Consider the following 22,413-nt stretch of genomic DNA (forward strand, 5'->3'; position numbering starts at 1 on the left):
AATCAGTGGCTGAAAAAAACCTTATTTTTGGAAGAGCCAAAAATAAAAATTTTCATTTAACTAAAAAAGCTAAACAAAATTAAATTGAATTACTAGTATTTGATAGGGACTATAAAATAAATTTTCCATTTAATCAAGGTGATCATGGTGTCTTGTGTCTACCGAACCTTTTCGCTACGCGGCTGATTATACTTCACATCAAAGTTTATATATGTAATTATACTATTAGTTCTTGCACTTTATGAAAGTTGTAGATTTAGTAAGTATACTTTAATTTAGTCAATTTTAATCCCTATAATTTTTAAATTTTAAAATCTTAATTCTGACCCAGACAGTAACATCTGTAGATTTAGTCAATATTCTCTAATTAGATCATTTTAAGTTTATATACTTTTTGAGTTTTAAAATTTCAATACTGAGACAAATGATAGTCGCTGATCCATTAATTGAAATTTTAGTAAGTGATATATGAAAATAACGAGATGACATAGCATTACACGTATGATAATATATTTACCACGTCATATTTTGAAAATAGCAGGATTATAATTTCAAATCCGATCCCAATTATTCTCTTTTCATTATTTATTATCACTCCACTTAATTTATTGGAAGTAGCATTGATTTGGTTTAACTAACCTAAAGGGGTGATGTGGTATAAGACATGATTTATAAAGTGAAACTTGTATACAAGGTAATCAATGAAGGAATAATCATCATATCGTCCCTCCCATTTTTCTTTTACATTCAACTTTTTGTTTATTTTTTATATTTAATTTTTTTAAATGGTTTTTTTTCCGTTAATTAAATTCGAGTAATTTAAGGTTTTAAACATTTTGACCAAATTAAAAACATGACACGTTCATAAAACATTGTACATTTGTCCCAAAACCCTAAACTAAAATAGTTCTTGTTTAGATTATGATTTTTTTGTCTAGATTTTAGTAGAAAAAGTCAGAAAATTGCTTACAATTTTTATAAAATATTCCCACTTTGTCCTCCCTTTTTTTTTTCTTTAGATGGAGATAATAGAGATTTTTATATATATTTGTGTGATCCATAATTACGTCCCGTCATTGAACCAAGCCGGAAAGTTCTTACATGATACGGCAGAGATAACAGTAAAAACCCACGTGTCTAACTAAGTCACGTGCCGCAACTCAATGGACTGAAGCCGTCTTTGACCAACCGAAGCTATATATATATATATATGTATTTTCCATTTTTTTTCTATTTAATAATATTAATTAAAAATAAATAAATTAGTTAAGCAGAAGAAGTAATATTTACTTCAGAAATAAATAATAACATTTTTTTTAAAGAAAGACAGAAAGAAATCATTGAAAACAATATTGATGGAGAAGCAAGTGATGATAAAAAGCTTAGAGTAACCGCAAATTTATGTGCACCTCTTCTTTAATCGTCCCCTCTTTTGGTTTCGTTTAATATCTTCCATATCTTCTGTTGTTTTTTTATGTTGTTTGCTTCTTCGTCTCACAACTACAATATCTGTATATTTCTGAACAACTTAAAACCTTCATCCTCAAATGGTATTCACTCATTCTCTTTGCTTCTTTTTTTTTTTCTGGGTTTTTATTTCTCTGTGTTGTTTTGCTTATCCATTATATCTGCAGGGAAATCAAAACAATTTTGCAAATTAAACTGGTGGGGGAAGACAAGAAAAAGAAAACAGAGTACTCTGTTTCTGTGTCTCCCCTGTTTTGCCTCTTATCGTCTGAAACATGAAAGTTTAAAAAAATGGAGAAGAAGGTGGATACATGTTCTCCAACTGGTGTTCTCGAGGATTTCTTTAGGAGCGAAGAATTCGAAGGGACTAATTCTTGTAAAGAACCAACAAATGATCAAAGCTCAAAGCAAGGTGGTTCTAAATGGCGAGGATTGGCACAATTATTCCGAAGTAAATCGAAGAAATCTTTAGCCAATTTGCAGAATTTCGGGTCATTTAGGCTGTCGTTGAGGAGTAATAGTATGAGAGAAAACTTTGCTGTTGCACCAGATTTTTTTTCCGGTTCATATAATCGTAGGAAAATTTTTACTCTTTCAGAGCTTCAAGCTGCCACAAAAAACTTCAGCACTGGTTAGTATACTTTGTACTCTGCTTGGAATTTGATTATGGGTTGATTTTTTATTTTATTTTATTTTTTTGGTGTGTGTGTGCAGAGAATCTTGTCGGAAAAGGTGGTTATGCTGAAGTCTATAAAGGGAGTTTACGAAACGGACTGCTTGTTGCAATAAAACGACTAACAAAAGGCACAGCCGATGAGATTATAGGGGATTTCTTGTCTGAGCTTGGGATTATGGCTCATGTGAACCATCCCAACACTGCTAAGTTAATTGGTTATGGAATTGAAGGTGGAATGCATCTTGTCCTTGAGTTGTCTCCAAATGGGAGCTTAGCTTCTCTTCTTTATGGTTAGTTTCATCGTTTTCATGAAATTATGAACATTGAAGGGATGGATCCTGGTATTAGAATTGTGTGACCCAAATTCTAAGAGATTACTTGCAAGTCAAGTTAAATAAAAATATATTTTCTTTCTAGAAGATTTAGTATTTATTAGTATAATATATTTAGCATTTATTAGTATAGTTTATTTGACTTACTAATTTAGCCTATAAATAGGCTCCTTTACAATCTTAGAATTAAGAGACACCCATTAGATTAGAACTCATAACACATTCAGAGAATTTTGTGTTTACGTTTGAGGGTTCTTTGTTTTTCGGGTTTTCGGGGTTTAGTTTTTATCTCCATCTTTTATACTCTTCATTCTTTTTCCATTATAGTAAAATTATCTTTGCCCGTGGTTTTTTATCCTCTTTTGAGGGGTTTTTCCACGTTAAATTTGTGTGTTCATCTTCTCAATTTCTTCTACTATTTTTACTTGTTCGTTGCTTATTCGGGACGATCCTAACAAGTGGTATCAGAGCTAGTTTAACTTTCATAGATCAGCCCGGTCAGAGATGGCAGCAACAAGGTTTGAAATTGAGAAGTTCGATGGTGAGACAAATTTCAATCTGTGGCAAGTTCGAATGATGGCAATTCTAGTTCAAAATGGCTTGAAAAAGGTTGTTACAGGGAAAAAGCCTGAGAATCTAAATCAAACAGAATGGGAAGAGCTTGATGAAAAGGCCTTGTCTGCAATCCAGTTGTGCCTCGCGAATACAGTATTGCAGGAGGTATTGATGGAGAAGACCTCATTCGCCTTGTGGAAAAGGTTAGAAACTCTTTATGCGACTAAGTCTCTGGCTAACCGTTTAGTGTTGAAACAACGTCTATTTACGTTTCGCATGAACGAATGTGAGCTTCTTAAAGATCACATCAGTCAATTCATTACTCTTTTAAATGATTTAAAGAACGTTGAGGTTCATATTGACGATGAAGATCAAGCTATGCTATTATTGTGCTCTTTACCCTCTTCATACAAGTCTTTCAGGGAGACCCTGATTTATGGCAGAGACAAACTCTCGTTCGAAGATGTGAAGGGTCATTTGTTGAGTAGAGACAAACTCGACAATGAGTTTGATTTGAATAGCAAAGCAGATAGACAAGCTTCCGTTTTAGTAGCATCAAAGAAACGAGACAAAAGGTGTCGCTATTACAAAAAGTTAGGTCACGTCAAAGCAGATTGTTATAAACTGCGAAATAAAAGAGCTGCTGAGAGTAACGAGGAAGATGTAGCTGGTGCTAATTTGGTCGATGAAGGCGGTGATGATTTCTTGTTAGTGTCAACGAGCAATAACTCCAAGCTTACGTCTGAGTGGATCCTAGATTCAGGATGTTCTTTCCACATGTGTCCCAATAGAGAATGGTTCTCCACATACAGTTCAGTTGAAGGTGGAGTTGTGCACATGGAAAACGATTCATCTAGTAAAATAATCGGTATTGGTACTGTTAAAATTAGGATACACGATGGGACGATTAGGACACTCTCAGATGTCAAGTATGTACCTGATTTACGAAAGAATCTCATTTCCTTGAGTATTTTAGACTTGAAAGGATGCAGAATCAACATCGAGTCGAGCGACATTAAAGTATCTCGTGGAGCTCTCGTTTTGTTAAAAGGTAAAAGAACCGGCAGTCTTTATATTCTGGAAGGTTCTACAGTGACCGGTGAAATCGGACGTCCCTCGTCCGTTACGGAGTCAAAGTCAACTCATTTGAAGCGGAGGCAACTTGGTCATAGGAGGGAAAAAGGTATGACTGTTTCGTTGAAGAGAGGTTCTCTTTTGGATGCAGGTTTTGAAAAGTTAGGGCACTGTATTCGTGAAATCAGACCCGGGTTAATTTTGATTTGGCAGTGCACAAGTCGAAGGCTAGAAGTCTTCCAGCTTCTAAGCATAGATTCGACTCAGTTAATTCCCTGCATAGTTCAAGATAGGCCCGTGGCGGGTTTTGGCAAAGATGGCATTGAAAGAATTCGTGTCAAGGTGGAGATTGTTAGAATTGTGTGACCCAAATTCTAAGAGATTGCTTGCAAGTCAAGTTAAACAAAAATATATTTTCTTTCTAGAAGATTTAGTATTTATTAGTATAATATATTTAGCATTTATTAGTATAGTTTATTTGACTTACTAATTTAGCCTATAAATAGGCTCCTTTACAATCTTAGAATTAAGAGACACCCATTAGATTAGAACTCATAACACATTCAGAGAATTTTGTGTTTACGTTTAAGGGTTCTTTATTTTTCGGGTTTTCGGGGTTTAGTTTTTATCTCCATCTTTTGTACTCTTCATTCTTTTGCCATTATAGTAAAATTATCTTTGCCCGTGGTTTTTTATCCTCTTTTGAGGGGTTTTTCCACGTTAAATTTGTGTGTTCATCTTCTCAATTTCTTCTACTATTTTTACTTGTTCGTTGCTTATTCGGGACGATCCTAACACCTGGTCTGAATTGACCTTTTTTTTATGTATTGTTTTTTCTTACAGGTTCAAAGGAAAAACTGACATGGGGTATTAGGTTTAAGATTGCTTTAGGAACAGCTGAAGGTTTAAGGTATCTTCATGAAGGTAGTAAGAGGAGAATCATACATAGAGATGTCAAGGCTGCAAATATTTTGCTTACAAAGGACTTTGATCCTCAGGTACCCTCCAAAACCAAATCCTTAAACGTTCCATTTCTTACTTTGTTATATAGTAACATAAGAAAGCAACAGATTTGTGACTTCGGACTCGCGAAATGGCTACCCAAAAACTGGACTCACCACACCGTTTCCAAGTTCGAAGGCACTTTCGGGTTCGTATACCTAAACACTGAACTTTTCATTACAATTATCGGCTATCGATTCCAATAATTAAATCGATCTCCTTTATGTCATTCTTTTTGCAGCTACCTAGCTCCTGAGTACTTGATGCACGGCATAGTCGACGAAAAAACCGATGTGTTTGCCTTTGGTGTACTGTTGTTGGAACTCGTTACCGGCCGTAGAGCTCTGGATTACTCTCAGCAAAGCCTTGTATTGTGGGTACGTAACGCCCCTAAAGCAGACACACAACATCACCATATACTCAAGTACTCGTTTATATGGATATGCACATGTATTTTATTTATGCCTTGAATTTGTTTTCCACCCCACCTAGGTTAAACCTTTGCTAAAGAAGAACGAAATCCGAGAGCTGATCGATCCCAATCTCGGCAACGATTACAGTGCTCGAGAAATGGGCCTTGTCCTCCTAGCCGCTTCGCTGTGCATACACCGGTCGTCGATACGGCGTCCGCAAATGAGTCAGGCACGTCGACAAGTTCCACATCAAAGCTTTGATAACTTTCATGCATGCATACATACATATTACATATACATATACGTATATATATGTTAACAGTTGGTTGCTAAAATGTCATGCAGTTAGTGCAGCTACTTAATGGCAATCCCAACAGCTTAAAAAGCATTAAGAAATGTCGGGTCCCTTTTTTTCAAAAAAGCTTTCAATGAAGAGCTTTGAAATGGTGCATGCAGAGAGATGAAGTTGAAAAGGGGGACCAAATTGAAAAGATTGACGTTGTTTCACGTACATTAAAAAAATGGGATTTTTAAAAAGGAACAGAACAGGATTAGGGTTTGGGTAGAATTCCGAGGAGGGCAAAAAGGAATGTGAAGAATGGCAGTGTGTTTGGGACATAGAAGACATGTACATAAGAGAATCGTTGGGGAACAGAAGTAGAGAGAATACCCTAGGGTTCAGTCAATTTTTGTCGGAGAAATAGATTAAAGGGGAGAACCAGCCATTGTCTTTTTTTTTTCTTTTTTTTTCTAATTTATTTTAACTTTAAAGCAAACTATGATAAAAGGAGTTGTTTTTTAATTCCCAAAAGAAGGCTCTTTTGTTTTTATTTTTAAAATAAGATATTTATTTGCTATGTTATTATTCCACGTCATCTTTGATTTATTCTTTAATACTGTTTTCTCTCTCTTCAATTCTATGTTGTCGGACTCTTTCAATTTACTTCTTTGTCAAATCACAACCAATTTAGGATGGGTTTGGATGGGCGATTGGGTGCGGTGCACTGCGTTTAATTTACTTTTTATCTCACGCTACAGTATCTAATCTCATCGCCTCCGCTGTTTTTACACTAATCACAGGTAAACGCACCGCCCATTCAAACCCACCCTTATATTAGGAAATGAATTAATTTAAACAAAAATTAATGGATAATTATTATTTTTTGGCATATCCATAATGTCAAAAATATCTGAGTTGATCGACTCTTAGTTCAATTAGTATTGGCATTATTATTAGTGCAGGAGGACGTAAGTTTGAGTGCGTTGAAACGTATTATCCTTCTATTTAAGGGATTATGGATAGTTTTAGGCAGATATATTAATAGAAAAACATGTTTCCATACAAAGTTAAAGTTCATAATTATATGTTTCAATAATCTCGTATCTAATATTTAAATTTGAGTTCTCTCATTTGAAGTAAAATATGTCATATTGTTACATCTAACATATTGATTAAAATTTTCATTAAATATTATTTAATTGAACTTTTGCATATTCCTAAAAAAACGATAATATGGAATAAAGAACGATAAACACTGAATAGCGAGACATAAAATAAAAATAATCAGTACAGATTTAAAATTAAAATTCGAATGATGAGTAAAATTTTTGTACAAAATAATCCTCTTCAAAATTAGTATTAGGTTTTGAGAATTGAATATTCGAATTTTAAAATTACTATCCGCTGCAAATTTGAAGTAGATGCAGATAGATATCCTGGATATTCGTTATATGAATCTATGTCACTTATTTGAATAACAAATACAGATTTAGACATTTAAATCTATTGATTATAGAATGCTTATACACTTAACTAAATATATTTAAAAAATATCTACCCCTTAATAGGCTTACAGAATGCGTAAAATTAGTTACTAGACTCGTTCTGGTAGATATCTTGAGGACTCAAAATATATATATTTAAAAAATTAGTAGATTAGAATCTGTATTTTTCTCAACTTAATCAATGTGTTTTTTTTTCACATTAGTCGTCAAATTTAACAGTTTATTATTATAATATAATGACGTGACATTTTGATATTTTACTATATGTTCGTCTAATTTTTTTTTAAATCATATAAAATCTAAAACTAAAATAAATAAATAAAACATAAATTAATTATATATTTCTATCGTGAGCCAATTGATGGGATCATCTTTTTTTATTTTTTTTTCTCAAGGTGTTTAGCCAATTGACTTATGACGATGATGATTTGTTTATTTATAATTGACCCAACCTAGGCGGCACGTAACTCCATTACACCCACCGTAATCCGCCTACCTTCTTTCTTATCTTGTCATCATCTTATCATTTCACCCTAACTTTTTTCTTTAGTTTTTTCCATTTATTATTAACTTCTTTTTTCCACAAAAAAATCTATTAATAATTTTGTTTTTTAATATAATGAAAACTATAAAGAGCCGTGATTGCGGAAATTTTCACATATCCACGCACTATGAAGACACAAAATAAACAAGTGACAATCAAGTTTGTTTACGCAATTCATTTTCTCTATATTTGTAGAACCTAACTCAATGAGGAGTATTCATTGTCTTTAAACAATTACAACTCCAGAACTTAAATCTGTCACACCTCAACCTTTGAAGATTAGAACTCTCGCCACTAAATTTTCCCTTGAGAACTTAGCTCGTAACTCTATATTTTTCAACATTTTTTTATAGGCTTAATGACAAATTTGACCACTAACGTTTACATGTTTTGTCAAAATGGCCCTAATTGCATTTTTGAATTTTTTTTTACCATCAACCTTTATTCCTTTTTTCAAATTACTTTTTTTTAAACAGATTTGATGAAAGTACCATTAAAAAATTTAACGAGATGATATGAAATTTCATACATGGAATATTTTAATCAGATAAAATTTATTACTTAGATAACCCAATAAAATAATTACATGTAAAAAAATAACTCTTAATTAAAAGAAAATAAACTAGTTATCTAACAAAAGGTTTTAAAATGAATGCACATATTCGGTATTTTTTATTTGATTTATTAATCATCTTTTAAAAACCTCTCAGTAAGTAAACATATGTTCATTTCGAAACTTTTTTTTAGACAATTAAGTTTATTTTCTTTAAATTAAAAGCTATTTTTTTAATTTCATGTATGATTTATTTATTTTATTATTTTTTCACATGTAATTATCTCATTCGGTTACTTAAGTAATAAATTACACATCATTAAAAATATTCCACGTATGAAATTTCACATCATCCCGTTAACTTTTTTAACCGTATTTTCATCAAATCGATTAAAAAAAGCAATTTGAAAAAAAAAACAAAGATTGATGGCTAAAAAAAGCTAAAAAAAAATACAATTATGGCTATTTTGACAAAACATGTAAACGTTAGTGGCGAGATTTATCATTAAACTTTTTTTTATACAATACTTCTACCTATAACCTCTCTCCACCAAGTAAACTAAAAGAAAAATACATTAAAGCATGCTCGAACTCCTCCTAGTTAATACCCCTCTAGTTTTATTTGATATAATATTTTGGTTTCTTTTATAATATCATTAGTGAGTCCAATTTGATAAAAGTATTAGTTGTTACCATTAAATGATAAGTGAAATTTTTTAATCCGAATTCTAAATTAAAAAAAAAACACTATGCCATTATGTTAATCATGTTATCAATTTAACCCTAATTAAAACCCTAATTAAACCCTATTTTGATAAAATATAATACATTAAAACCTCATAATTTACTAATTTAAAAAAAAACACTAAGGGTCTGTTTGATTGACGGAATTGATTTTCCGGAAAATTATTTCCAACTTTTCTAGTGCTTGATTGGCGGAAAACATTTTCCATTTGGAAAATGAACTCCAAAGCAAGGGAAAATGGGTTACATTTTAGGGAAAATGTCTTACCCTTTCAATTTCTGTAAGACATTTCCCGTGCTCTCCTCTGTATCGCCTCCTTCATTCCTTCCTTCATTTCCGGTAGAAAACTGCTTCTGTTTATCGATTTTCCAGTAACTTTTTTTTAATTATTCAATACTTGTTTTTTTAACACAATTACAAATAATTTATTTGATATTAGTTTTTTCAATTTATAACGATTAATATTGTAGCTTAATAATTGAGTATTATTATAAATAAATCATTGCAATATATGTAAAAATAATTTAAAATATAAAAATTTATTAATATATATTAATATATGTAAAAACAATTTTTCCGAAAAATATTTTCAAAAAATCTGCCAAGCAGCAGAAAATATTTTTTACAGATTTAATCAAACACTAGAAAATATTTTTTAGTAAATTATTTTACAGAAAAATAAAACATTTTTCAAAAATTATTTTACGAAAAATATTTTACTGGTAATTAAACAAACCCTAAATATTTAGGATAGTCACTAATAAAATTCATGTCCAATCCAAACCAAAGAAGTCTTAAGTTGGCCAGCCCATGCCAATCTACTGCAAGAAGCCCAATGCGAAGACAAGATTCACTAATGAATCAACAGAAAAATTAGTAACAGCCTGACAACTGATATCACACGGCACGAAACAAAGGTCACACTGTTAGTAATATATATATTTTTTTATTTTTTAAGAAAAATTGTAAACATGTTTTTCAGGCTTTCGCGTGTTGTGACCCAAAGTCCAAGCCACACTGCTCGGTCCACATCTCCCTCCCAAACCAAAATTATCTATAGTTAGTGTAAAAATAGCAGTAACGATAATACTATAATATAAGATAAAAAATAAGTTAAATGTACCGTATCGCACTCAATCGCCTATCCAAATCTATTCTATAACATTAAAAATATAAACAAAGATATTTATAAATGGATGTATTATTAATATTTTTGTTTTTTTAACTTTTCAGCTTATATTATATTAAATATTTTTATTAAGAGTAAAAAAAATTATAAAATTATATTATTATGATAATATTTTTATTTTTGTAAAGATATTTTTATATGAAAAAAAAAATCAAATTATGACTTACCTTCCGAAAATAATTTTTATTTGAATTAAAATTATACAAAAGAAATATTTTTATATAAAATTAATAAAATTTCACATATAGTAAATTTATTTCTAGTACGCCAATACGCTATGATTTTTAAACATTTAATTTATTATCTTAAAGAAAATTTATTTCGAGTTTTATAGTTTTTAATAAATTATTTAATTTTTTGTAAATAAAAATTCTTTCAAAAATAAATTAAAAATAGAGGGTAATGCTCCCTTTTCTTTTGCTTACATCCCAAAACACAGGTAGATTGATATGAGAGAGAAAGCGAAAGAAAAAGAGAAACTTCTGAGAGACAAAATTTGAAAATAAATAAATAAATAAAAATACCTTATGTAGAAGAGTAAATTTGGATTTTGGATAAGTATAAAGAGGATACAGCTGATAATATTTCCTTTGAAGTCAAACATTAAGCAAGCCTTAAAGTAATCTCAGGCTAAGTTGCAAAAAAGAAAAAGTTATTTTTGTTTGTTTGTTTGTTTGTTTGTTGTGAGGATTTTCGAGTGGCGATCAGGAGAATCGGATGTTAAATCCGATCGTCGGCGATCGGAGATGCTACTCGCCGGTGGTCACGGTGGTGAAGGCGGAGTTAGGCCGTTGTGATGCTGGTGGTGACAGTGACAAAGGAGGAGGAGAAGAAGGAGAAGAGTCGGTGGCGGTTTTGCTCGAGAGTAGTAGTACGAGTAGGAGTGTTTTTATAGTTGGAGGATGAGGAAAGGGAAAGGAAGGAACAATGGCTTGTTGCCGAATTCTTTGAGGATAATATCGTCTTGTTTGAAGACTGTTTCCTCGAATGCTAGTAACGTCGCATCCACGGTTCGTTCCGCTGGTGCTTCCGTCGCTGCTTCCATTTCTACTTCTTCTGAAGATCATAAAGATCAGGTTTACTTTCCATTTTAGGCTCAATCGTTTACATTTGTTTTTCTGGTTTCTTTCTTTTTAGCTTTTGAACTCTTAGCTTGCTTGGTACTTGAAAGCTTTTAGCTTACTTAGTAGAGTAGTCTAGTGTTTGCATAGAGTTAATGGTGATTTAAAGCTTAATTGCTCTCACTACTCGGTATTACTTGTCGAGAACCATTTGGCTCAGTGTTGTCTACTTCTAGGGCGCACTATGAGCTTTACGTGCTTCAGCTATTATATTGCCCAAGAAGTCGCTTACTTAAGTAAGGCGCAGTATGTGTATTTGTGTACGTGTATGCATATATGCACACACTTAAGATATATAATTTTGATTATAAACTCTAAAGAGCGGCCCATCTTATAAAACATGCACAATTTTCCTTTTCTTTTGTTGGCCAATATGCACGATCTTTTTATGGTCCATAGATTGTTGAATATTCAAACATTAGAAGTAGAGAGCTTGAATTTGTCCTTTAAAAAAACTACTAAAGATGCAATTAATGAAAAAAATGAAAAAAATTAAAGAGAACTTCAAATATATATATTTCTGGTGTCTGCCTCCTTAGAAAAGTGTGCTTGCCTCATCAAAAGCTCCTTGTCTAACAACACCTATGCAGGCACAGTTCCTAAACGCACACCTTAACAAAACTAGTTTTGGCTCTGCTAATATTAAACAATTTGGATATGGAGTCTAGCTAACCTGCTCTAACTATGTTAACTCAAACCTTATATCTTTGATATCCTTTAAAGCATTGATTATTTATCTTTGATATCCTTTAAAGCATTGATTATTTCATGCTGCTTTTTGTCTGCACAATTTTCATGGGGTGTTTGTTTGGAAAATCTTAAAGAGTTAAGTCACCGATGCACTATCTTGTGAATTAAATTTATTTAGATTGTTATGATTTTTTACAGTGGAGAATTGATATAGTAGAACTAGTGTGTGCATGAATGTGTCTTTCATAATGTCTCATATCTTGACTGTTGTGCTCTGTGAAGCATTAATATTTGTTAAGAATCTCTTTTTAAGCTGCACTAGACTTGGAATGTGGTTTCTCATGGAATGGTGAGGCTTAGCTTTAAATTATCAACAAACAAATTTTTACACAATGATTTTTTTATCTGCTCTCCCTGCCTTGGTGTGAATTTGGCACATTCGAATTAAATTTCATAATTCTGTTGGATTTTTTTGGGCTGTCTCAGAATGCTTCTCCTTTCTTCCTATTTTGAAATCAACGTTTGCTTAGGTGTGTTTCCATTATTTGTTCCATGAACAGGTAACATGGGCTGGCTTTGACAGGTTGGAACTTGGTCCGTCTCACTTCAAGCGTGTCCTCTTACTTGGTTACCAGAATGGATTTCAAGTCCTTGATGTGGAGGATGCCTCTAACTATAGTGAACTAGTTTCAAAGCGTGATGGTCCAGTTTCCTTCTTACAGATGCAGCCTTGCCCCCTGAGTTCAGATGGACAAGAAGGATTCAAGTCATCGCATCCTATGCTATTGGTCGTTGCTGGTTATGACACCAATAGTTCAAGATTGGCTCAGAACACTGGCCATTCAGTTGGGGTGGCCCAAGATTGCCGTATGGAGCCACAGTCAGGAAACACTGTCAACTCACCTACAACAGTTCGATTTTACTCTCTCCAGTCTCACTCTTATGTGCATGTGCTGAGATTTCGTTCATCGGTTTGCATGATTAGATGCAGTTCCCGGATTGTAGCGGTAGGTCTTGCAACACAGGTAAGTGCTGGCTGATATAAATGGTATATTAATTTAAGAGAGTTTGAAAATTCATTTTGCATGTTTTGGGTTTTGAAGTGCAGATTAAATTACTCGGCATTGTTGCTGCTTTATTCTATGATAAAAATTTATCAGCAGCATAGTTTTTTCCTTATAACCTGTATCTCCTTTTGTTCTAAGTTTTGTTGTAGTCATGGTTATTAGTGATCTCAGTCTGTAGGTTGTCTTAGTTTCTTGTATTGCTTTAACTAGTGCTGCAAGTGATCGGTCAGTCCAAAGGCAGTAAGCTGAGATATATATACCAATCAAAGGCAAAGCAATTTTATGAAGATTATGCACTCCTCTTTTTCTAGTTTATTTCTGGTGCTGCAGATATCATAATCAACTCTTCTTGTATGGTTGCAGATATATTGTTTTGATGCCCTCACTCTCGAGAATAAGTTTAGTGTCCTCACCTATCCTGTTCCCCAGTTGGCAGGACAAGGGGCTGTTGGGGTTAATGTCGGCTTGGGTCCAATGGCTGTGGGTCCAAGGTGGTTAGCATATGCTTCCAATAATCCACTGTTGTCTAACACTGGACGGTTAAGCCCACAAAACCTTACCCCTTCTCCTGGTGTCAGTCCATCAACATCCCCTGGTGGCAGTAGTTTGGTTGCTCGTTATGCAATGGAATCTAGTAAGCATTTGGCAACTGGGCTAATCAACCTGGGAGATATGGGATACAGGACTTTATCCAAGTGTTGTCAAGAGCTACTTCCTGATGGCTCACATTCCCCCGTGTCACAGAATTCAGTTTGGAAAGTTGGAAGACTTGCAGGAACTGATATGGACAATGCAGGAATGGTTAGTCTTATGCTTTTACGTAGATTACATTCTATTTTAATAAGATCTTTCTTTTCTCTATATTTCAGGATGAAAGTACGCATGCTTTAAAATTTGAGGTTAAACCTGTTATTTTTGGATGGCATTTCTGAATAGTTCATGTTTGCAGCAAAATAATGCATTGAGGTTACTGCCTGATGACTCGAAAACTAATTTAAATATTCCAGTTGGATTCCTCTAGGATGTCTTGCTATGCTTCTACTTATAAGAAGTCTAGCAGGATACATAATATCATTTCAATCATAAAGAATATTATTATCTCTGAAAAATAGAATTTAATTTAATTTATTAAAGGTATGGAGTCCGCAAAGAGAATGAGATGATCGTTTTTGTTTTTCCAATTTTATCTCCAAATGGAACAAATTGGGCCTCATGTTTCCTTGTCTATGGAAGTTGCAAGGCTAAATGGGAAGAACAAAATGAATGCAGTTATATCATAAATAGCTTTGGGAGGATGCATTAGTGACTGTGCCGTCTTATTTATTTTCTATTAAGAGAGTATATTTTACATGATAGATGAGATTTAGAACATCCAATTACTGACACTTCTTATGATTCAAATGGTTGATTTTGTAGGTTGTCATAAAGGATTTTGTTTCTCGAGATGTTATATCTCAATTTAAAGCTCATACAAGCCCAATCTCTGCACTAAGTTTTGACCCTAGTGGGACCCTTCTGGTTACTGCATCAGTATACGGAAATAATATAAACATCTTCAGGATCATGCCATCGTATGTGCGCTCTGGATCTGGTGTGCAAAGTTCTGACTGGAGCTCTTCTCATGTGCATCTTTACAAGCTACATCGGGGAATGACATCAGCTGTTAGTATAATTTTAGTTTCAAGATATATCTTACTTTTCTACCTTCCCCTTGCAGATTGCATTTTAATATATATTTTTGTTTTTGTTCCTTTTTTATGTTATAATTTAACAGATGATTCAAGATATTTGCTTTAGTCACTATAGTCAGTGGGTTGCGATTGTTTCATCCAAGGGAACTTGCCATATTTTTGTCTTGTCCCCATTTGGAGGTGATACAGGATTTCAAACGCTTAGTTCTCAGGGTGAAGAACCCTCCCTTTTTCCAGTTATATCCCTACCATGGTGGTCTACCTCATCTTGTGTCACTAATCAGCAATCTTTCCCACCCCCACTACCTGTTGCCCTTTCTGTTGTCAGCAGGATAAAATATAGTAGTTTTGGATGGCTTAATACAGTAAGCAATGCTGCGAATTCTGCGACAGGAAAGGTTTTTGTGCCATCTGGTGCTGTTGCTGCTGCTTTTCATAATTCTATATCGCTCGCTCCTCAGCATGTTGTTTCAAGAACTAATTCCTTGGAACATCTCTTAGTTTATACTCCATCAGGTCATGTAGTTCAACATGAGCTTCTCCCTTCAATTGGGGCAGATTCAGGAGCAAGTAATTTAAGATTCCAGACAGCTTCATATACACACGTACAAGAGGATGACTTGAGGGTGAAGGTTGAACCTGTTCAGTGGTGGGATGTATGTAGGAGGTCAGATTGGCCAGAAAGAGAGGAAAGTATTTCTAAGGCTACCCTTGAGAGACAAGATTTAGCTGAAGTTGTTCAAAGTAAATCAGTTTGTGAGGAATACAGCATTAATTCTCTGGAAATTAATGATAATGCCCGTGGAGAGAAGACTTCAACACCTCTTCCCACAAAGCCCCATGAGAGCTTCCACTGGTACCTCTCTAATGCAGAGGTGCAAGTAAACTCCTGGAGGTTACCAACATGGCAAAAGTCTAAGGTAGTTCATGTTCTTAATTTTCTATTACTCATAATAGGTGCAATAACTTGGTTGATTTAGTTTTTTCATTATTACAGATTTCTTTCTATATGATGGATTCTTCAAGAGACAATAGTCATAATGGTGGTGAGTTTGAAATTGAGGAGGTCCCAGTTCATGAAGTTGAAATCAAAAGCAAGGAATTATTACCTTTTTTTGATCGCTTCCATCGAATCAAATCAAGCTGGAATGACAGGTGAGTTCCCTTTCATGCATATTCTTTTTGGCTGCTCTAGCCATATTTTGAACTCTGAATTTAATATTGATATCCATCCTTGCCTGAAGTTTCTGGTTATTATTGATTCCAATCTAGTGAAATGTTTTATTCTGGCCGATGATTCAAGGAAAATCTCACTGAAATGGGCTGATGTTGCTGAATTTATCTGGAAGTTTCTCATACTTAGTTTGCACTAAGAATGTGTTTACATCTAACATCTATTGTCCGTATTAATGCTGATGTTGTTTATAGTGTAGCCTCAAAGTATAACCAAGGATATAATAAGATTGTCTTTTAGCATTTTGCCACAAAATTAAGTTAGTGTTTCCATGTGTGCCTGAGGTCTTTAAACGTACAGCAGAGTTCTGTAATTATTGTTTGGTCTTGATTTTTACTATTTCCTCCAGTATACAGAAGATGCAAGATAATATGACCTCTTTCACCCTCAGTTATAATGTGCTCGCATACGATACTCAGGAGGGAAAGAGTGTTTGGCTTTGGTTGAAGAAGGGTAGTTTGTTAGATGAATATAGGATGTACTAATATCATGGAATATTTTCTTGTACAAAGTTTTGGACATAAATATGTATTTGATTGCCAAAAAAAGGATTTCTGGTTAAATTTTCCTTCATTTTTAAGGATTGACGTTCCATACTTCTGGGAATTCAATGCTTCCCACAAGCTTTAGATGCAGCAAGTCCATGCAACGCAAATGTGTGTTCATGTGCATGTTTGTTGACTATGGTTTGTGTTTAAAATCTATAAAGTAGCTATCTTGGTTGTTCCATATAGGTGTTTTTCCGTTGGGAAATATCCTCTGTCCTTGTCTCCTGATCTTCATCAAGGTGAATATAAAGCCTCGCAAGAGATTATTATTTGTCATTCAAAACCAGCGTCACTTAGCTCCACTGAAAGTTCTGAAGGAGGTAAGCCTATGTGATTGCTCGAGAGAAATTTTGGTTTTGCTATTGAAATGTCCTTGCCTCTAAAATTGCATTCATTTGATGATTGCAATTCTTGTCAGGTTCATCAAGGAGACTGGATAATATACTTGATTTCGATCAGATTAACAGCGAAAAGCCTTATCCACCCATCTACCAGGGTCTGAATGAAACTTGCCATGGAAAAATGGGGAATGGCTTCATTGAGCCATTGGTGTTGAATCAGGAGTCTTTGACTGTCAAATCTTCTCCATTTCAGCACTCAGAGAATATATATAATGATACCGGTCACTCTGAGAGAAGTGATTTTTCCTCTCTGGAGAGGGAGTTGCCTCCATCAAGAAGTAAGGCTGAAGGAATACCTTCTTTCAATGCTGTAGGGATCGGTGCTGCCTCAATGTTGCATGTAGACCACTATGATGCACCTAAAAACATTCTGGCAGATGAATCATCATTTTCTGCACAACAGATTGCGGTTGATTTTGTGCACTTCCGGGAAGGGCACTATGAAATCATACAGCAGAATGGAAGTGGCAAGTTGTCTGTACATGCAAATGATGATGTCGACAGCATCAGCAGCAACCACTGTGGAAAGGAAAAACTGGAAGAAGATGGGGAAAATGATGAAATGCTAGGTGGCATATTTCTGTTCTCTGAAGAAGGTAGAAAACTGCAAGTAATGGGGCAGCATTTCCTCAAACACCATTTGCTTTCCTCGTTAATAATGTTGTTTATCCACCTTTGTCTAAAATTAAATTGACTTGTCCTTTCACGGTTGGGATTCTTTTAACAGGTTGAACCGGATTCATCAGTCACGGTATTGGTTTGACCACTGTGGAAAGCTTAGCAAAGGTATGTTTTTGGATTCAAAATGCATTGCACCCTGTAAATAAAGGGTGGGGGAGGGCAATGGTGGTTGTGTTGTATGCTTAAAGTGTAGCAAGAACGACGCTTCATCGTTCCCTTCCTCTCTTTTGTACATGTTATTCAGCTGGCAATACGTAAAAATGGATGAGAGTATTGAGCTTAGGAGAAGGGGGTAAAACTCATTCTGGTACTTAGATTTGGGTTGAAGTTCCTTTGTGTTGATGATATTGGATTTGTTTGTATGTACAGAAAACTGTGTGAAGTTGTTGGTCTCAATCTGTATTAACAATATTGTTTGTCTGGTGATGAAAAAGAAAAAAAAAAGAAGAAAAAGCAAATGAAATGACTGTAAGGTATCCATAAATTCTTCACTCTGTCATTCTCTGGAGATGCTTTTGTTTTTTGTTTATATATTTTTTATACATTAGTAGAGAAATGATTAAAATTTCAACAATAATATATATATATATTTATCTTTTTATGTTTTTATATAAAATTTTTTAAAAGAATTTAAACACGAAAAAATTTAGAAAAGTAGTTTCGATTTTCAAAGTTTTAGGGTGGATTTGGATGGGCGATTGGGTGCGGTATGTTTAGTTTATTTTTTGTTTCAAGCTACAGTATCGCTACAATATCTAATCTCATCGTCATTGCTGTTTTTACATTAACCGCAAGTAAATGTACTGCCTATCTAAACTCACCATTAATCTTGTTTATTTGCTTTCCACCTAAATTTTATAAATATATTCGTACATATATTTTTTTCACGCTGAACAAAAAAAAAGGTGAAAAAGAAAATCATATTCGATCTGAATTAATTTCTTTGACAGATAGGAATTAGGGTCATCTTCATTCAACTTAGCTAACCGCTGCTTAAGCATTGTAGTACGATGAGACCTACAAGCTCTAATGCCCTTACTCTAGTTACCCAAATCAACATCCGTTTGTTTCAATTTGGCAACCACGTTACTAGCTGAATTAGCCCAACTATCTTTTACAACACTTTCACAAGAACCCAACCAGTTTTGAAACGGAACCTCCAAGAGCGCCCTATATAAGGCATGTGGGTTGTATCTAACAATATCAATGGCAGTAATCAGAAAAAACTGTGCGGAAGGTGTTGCAAAGAATAATTAGGAAACTCATCCTTCTATTCAGCATTAGCAAGCCCACTATCAAGCCTTTCTCGGATATTATTATTCGACAATCTGCCTCATTCCCATGTGAACCAGCTTCCAGAGTATGCAATATCCACCAAAGTCATCCCAATACTTGTCTGAATGCCGTCATTTCGTTCTCGTCCCGTAACCGACCAACCAGCGGTTGCAGGGTTGAGAAAGGGTGCGGAGAAGGTTCCAAGAGTCGGAACGAACGCGATTATCTGTCTATAATTTTTTATAACTGAGAGAAGTATTGAAATGGTTATGCATGAGGTTGTAACAAATAGATAATTTTTTATTTGAGTTTTGTGTTTTCATACAGTGGTATTTGTAAACACTATATAGGTGATAAAATGGAACCACATCCAATATTGAATTATATTTTGTTCAAATCGTAACATCTCACGCCATATTCGGTCACCGAATTCGAATATGTGATGCAACTCAGGTTAGTTTACTTCTTTAATCATATCGTTTCCAGCAAACAATATCATTTATTTTAAAATGATCATCCATTTCATGTACAATCATATATTTATAAAGTGTATTTATCTAATTCATCGAGTTATGCGAAGATACTAAATCAATTTGGAAATTTGGATTTGAATTTAAACTAATTTTCAGGTTTTAACATTATCGAGACAGTGCTCTTCATGTCTCGGGTTAGACCACGTTTGTTTTTGAAAAATTTATTTCGATGATAGCATGTTTTGAGAAATTTAAATTTAAAAATCTATTAACAAAGATTTATATTTTAGATACAATAAAAATACTCTTATAAATAACAACTTGATTTAAAACAATTTTTTAAGATGATATTATTTAATTTTAAAAAAACTATTCCACCTTAAAAATAATTAAATTATTTTAAAAATATTGAATTTTTTATATTTAGTTTAAATATTTAAATTTATTATATAATACTTTACAGTCTTTGAAAATTGTATTTAAACTTTAATCTTTTAAGTTTAAATTAATGTTAAAAGTTATAATTTAATTAATTAAAAATATTTTTCTACATAAATCAAATATATAATACATTTTTAAGTGTCATTTCATTTTTCAATTTTAAATAAAAATATAATTAATATTCAAAATTTAAATAATTAATGTAGAGTTAAAGGTGAAAGTAAAAAATAATAAATTAGTTATAATTGATAAGTTAAATAATTACTTTCCTTAATCTCCTCCAAAAAAAGTTTTTCAAGTATCTGTTTTTAACTGCTTTTCCTTTTTCAAGAAACAAAAACAAGAGGCGACCATGGATTTTGTCAATCAGTTGCAAAGAAAGTTCATTGACTACTCTTCATCACTCCATCGTGAGGTAAAAATGCATGTTTCCTTTACGTTTTATTTGTGCTTCCTTCATTAGATTTTACTCTAAAAGATTTGATTTTTTCCAATGAAATATTTATGGGAAATCGTTTGTTTTTAAGGAAGTGTATTTGTTATAAAAACCAAATCTTGTGGGGTCTTACAGATTCGCAAAAATCCTTCCACTTAAGGAAAAGTTGGATTTTTATTGGTGTTGAGTGTTTTTGAGGTGTGTACTCTTAGCGGGGGGAATCGAGTATTTATGTGGCATGGTATTGACATGTGTTCGTTAGTTTACTCGTTTGCCTTCGTACCCTGTGCTTGTGAACACCAGGTTTCGGGTTGGATACCATACCAAATCTTATTTTTGTCCCATTATTTGCCTGTGTTTTGATGATGGGCTGTTAATGGTTATGAACAGGGAATTGTGGATGATCAATTCACTCAGCTCCGAAAACTGGAAGATGAAAACAGCCCACATTTTGTCATGGAGGTTGCCTCACTTTTCTTTGAAGATTGTGAGAAACTTATTAACAATATGGCCATAGCACTGTAAGTTCTGCTTTTGTCTTCATCATTTGTCTTGTTTCTTTCTTCGCTTTTTTGATTCCTGTTCCATTTTTTTCTTTTAAAGTGAACAAAAACAAGGTGTTGATTTCAAGCAAATAGATGAATGTATCCATCAACTAAAGGGTAGCAGTTCCAGGTAATTCAATCTCAAAAGCATTTTCAAGGACCTAATTTGATCATATTGTATGGATGCCTTTGAAAATCAAGTGTTTTGTCTCTATGGTAATAGCATAGGTGCAATGAGGGTTAAAAATGCATGTATCGCCTTTCGGAGTTTCAGCGACGGTCAAAACCGCGAAGGGTGAGTCTTGCTTTACCTGTATGCAATGCTTTTTTATGCACCTAATTGCTTGATGATGAATGGAACAGGTGTTTGAGATGTCTGCAACAGCTCTCTCATGAATACTCCCTACTGAAGAACAAGCTTCAAACCTTATTCCGGGTAAGTGTTGCTTCCCGTTGCTTGTATGTATGCCTAGTGATATTTTGCCGGGGAAATGAGCATGCGGAACCGTTCCCTGATGTTTTGGTGTTTCAGCTGGAGAAACAAATAGTTGCAGCTGGTGGATCGATTCCAAGAGTGCATTAAATCACATTTCGTATCGTCTTCTTGATAGAATAAAAGGGAGAAACATTGCATAGAGTTGTGAATAAAAACATTTCTAGCATTTTCCTGCATAAGTTGTTCAATGTCTGAGAATTTCATCAAACTTTTTCGTGTTAAATTCGATTTGAAATCGGGTCAGTTCGTATCGATAAAACTGATTAAACCTCTGGTTAAAACAGCAGAGTTGTTCACACACTAACATTTGACTTATCTATCGATAGACTGATGCATCAAAAACTAAACAACATCAGAGTTGTTTTCACAGTAGCATTTGACTTATCTATCTATAGATGGATACATCAAAAACTATTACTTTTGCTTTAAGCAAAGGTTTCCTACGATTTTTGCCTATGGAAAAAGAAAAGAAAAGCTGAGAGGGACATCATCAAACATGTTTTTTGAAAATCAAAGACAAAAATAAATGTTGTGTGGTCTGAATCTGTTATTGGAACATTTATTACATTCAGCTGGAAGATCAAGGTCAAGGGATACTGGTGTTTTTTCTCATACATGACATAATCATCATTTGACCTAAAACAATTTTTGTTTAATATAATAATTTGGTATTTTATTTAATAAAAAGATTGTTTTTTAATTAAAATTGAGTCAAATAATTATGTTTTTTTATCCAAACCAAAATGGGATAGCGACGTAGTGAAAAGTGAATAGCCGGGCCTGGGTTGAGAGAAACGACACTGGGAGTTAATGAGGGAAGACTGCAACTGCTGCAAACAGTGGCTAAGGCATAGCCCTTTGCCTGCATCTGCATGCTGTCCAAATGCAAACATCCTTTTTCTTGTTTACACGTTTATTATATATAACTCCTCCATTAATGGAAAGTGGAACGCACAATTAAGATCAATGTCCTACGTCT

The 22,413-nt window shown here is 33.7% G+C and overlaps 3 protein-coding genes across 5 annotated transcripts; all 3 read left to right on the forward strand.

Annotated features, from left to right (window-relative positions):
- Positions 1 to 1,269: 1,269 nt before the first annotated feature.
- Positions 1,270 to 6,376, forward strand: LOC107936864 (receptor-like cytosolic serine/threonine-protein kinase RBK2). 2 transcript variants are annotated; one of them, XM_016869640.2, is made up of 8 exons: positions 1,275 to 1,550; positions 1,635 to 2,098; positions 2,182 to 2,433; positions 4,948 to 5,102; positions 5,175 to 5,254; positions 5,348 to 5,483; positions 5,599 to 5,748; positions 5,865 to 6,376. In XM_016869640.2, exons 2-8 carry the CDS (start codon positions 1,759 to 1,761, stop codon positions 5,949 to 5,951), a joined length of 1,200 nt encoding a protein of 399 aa, XP_016725129.1. In that variant the 5' UTR covers positions 1,275 to 1,550; positions 1,635 to 1,758; the 3' UTR covers positions 5,952 to 6,376. The 2 variants fall into 2 exon arrangements, with proteins under 2 accessions (XP_016725128.1, XP_016725129.1); XM_016869639.2 differs by having other exon boundaries at positions 1,270 to 1,550; positions 5,599 to 5,933.
- A 4,383-nt stretch (positions 6,377 to 10,759) lies between these two features.
- On the forward strand, positions 10,760 to 18,252 carry LOC107936882 (autophagy-related protein 18g). Its single transcript, XM_016869659.2, has 9 exons — positions 10,760 to 11,411; positions 12,707 to 13,171; positions 13,577 to 14,014; positions 14,630 to 14,875; positions 14,988 to 15,824; positions 15,902 to 16,059; positions 16,873 to 17,006; positions 17,105 to 17,683; positions 17,815 to 18,252. Exons 1-9 carry the CDS (start codon positions 11,238 to 11,240, stop codon positions 17,817 to 17,819), a joined length of 3,036 nt encoding a protein of 1,011 aa, XP_016725148.1. The 5' UTR covers positions 10,760 to 11,237; the 3' UTR covers positions 17,820 to 18,252.
- A 1,965-nt stretch (positions 18,253 to 20,217) lies between these two features.
- LOC107936880 (histidine-containing phosphotransfer protein 5) lies at positions 20,218 to 21,717 on the forward strand. 2 transcript variants are annotated; one of them, XM_016869656.2, is made up of 6 exons: positions 20,218 to 20,372; positions 20,784 to 20,914; positions 20,997 to 21,068; positions 21,162 to 21,233; positions 21,302 to 21,374; positions 21,471 to 21,717. In XM_016869656.2, the coding sequence occupies exons 1-6, from the start codon at positions 20,310 to 20,312 to the stop codon at positions 21,519 to 21,521; spliced, it is 462 nt and encodes a 153-aa protein (XP_016725145.1). In that variant the 5' UTR covers positions 20,218 to 20,309; the 3' UTR covers positions 21,522 to 21,717. The 2 variants fall into 2 exon arrangements, with proteins under 2 accessions (XP_016725145.1, XP_040964047.1); XM_041108113.1 differs by lacking the exon at positions 20,218 to 20,372 and adding an exon at positions 20,544 to 20,696.
- The last annotated feature ends 696 nt before the right edge of the window (positions 21,718 to 22,413 follow it).

The sequence above is a fragment of the Gossypium hirsutum genome, chromosome D12, assembly GCF_007990345.1.
Source record: "Gossypium hirsutum isolate 1008001.06 chromosome D12, Gossypium_hirsutum_v2.1, whole genome shotgun sequence".
Classification (NCBI taxonomy): Eukaryota; Viridiplantae; Streptophyta; class Magnoliopsida; order Malvales; family Malvaceae; genus Gossypium; species Gossypium hirsutum.

What these genes read in the sequence shown, in the direction of transcription:
- LOC107936864 (XM_016869639.2), top strand. Translation starts at nt 1,759, where the DNA reads ATGGAGAAGAAGGTGGATACATGTTCTCCAACTGGTGTTCTCGAGGAT. An exon ending in AAGTTCGAAGGCACTTTCGG is followed by an intron (nt 5,255 to 5,347) that starts GTTCGTATACCT and finishes TTCTTTTTGCAG; the next exon opens with CTACCTAGCTCCTGAGTACT. An exon ending in AGCAAAGCCTTGTATTGTGG is followed by an intron (nt 5,484 to 5,598) that starts GTACGTAACGCC and finishes CACCCCACCTAG; the next exon opens with GTTAAACCTTTGCTAAAGAA.
- LOC107936882 (XM_016869659.2), top strand. Translation starts at nt 11,238, where the DNA reads ATGAGGAAAGGGAAAGGAAGGAACAATGGCTTGTTGCCGAATTCTTTG. An exon ending in CTGAAGATCATAAAGATCAG is followed by an intron (nt 11,412 to 12,706) that starts GTTTACTTTCCA and finishes TTCCATGAACAG; the next exon opens with GTAACATGGGCTGGCTTTGA. An exon ending in CGGTAGGTCTTGCAACACAG is followed by an intron (nt 13,172 to 13,576) that starts GTAAGTGCTGGC and finishes GTATGGTTGCAG; the next exon opens with ATATATTGTTTTGATGCCCT.
- LOC107936880 (XM_041108113.1), top strand. Translation starts at nt 20,625, where the DNA reads ATGTGGCATGGTATTGACATGTGTTCGTTAGTTTACTCGTTTGCCTTC. An exon ending in CTAAAGGGTAGCAGTTCCAG is followed by an intron (nt 21,069 to 21,161) that starts GTAATTCAATCT and finishes CTATGGTAATAG; the next exon opens with CATAGGTGCAATGAGGGTTA. An exon ending in AGCTTCAAACCTTATTCCGG is followed by an intron (nt 21,375 to 21,470) that starts GTAAGTGTTGCT and finishes TTGGTGTTTCAG; the next exon opens with CTGGAGAAACAAATAGTTGC.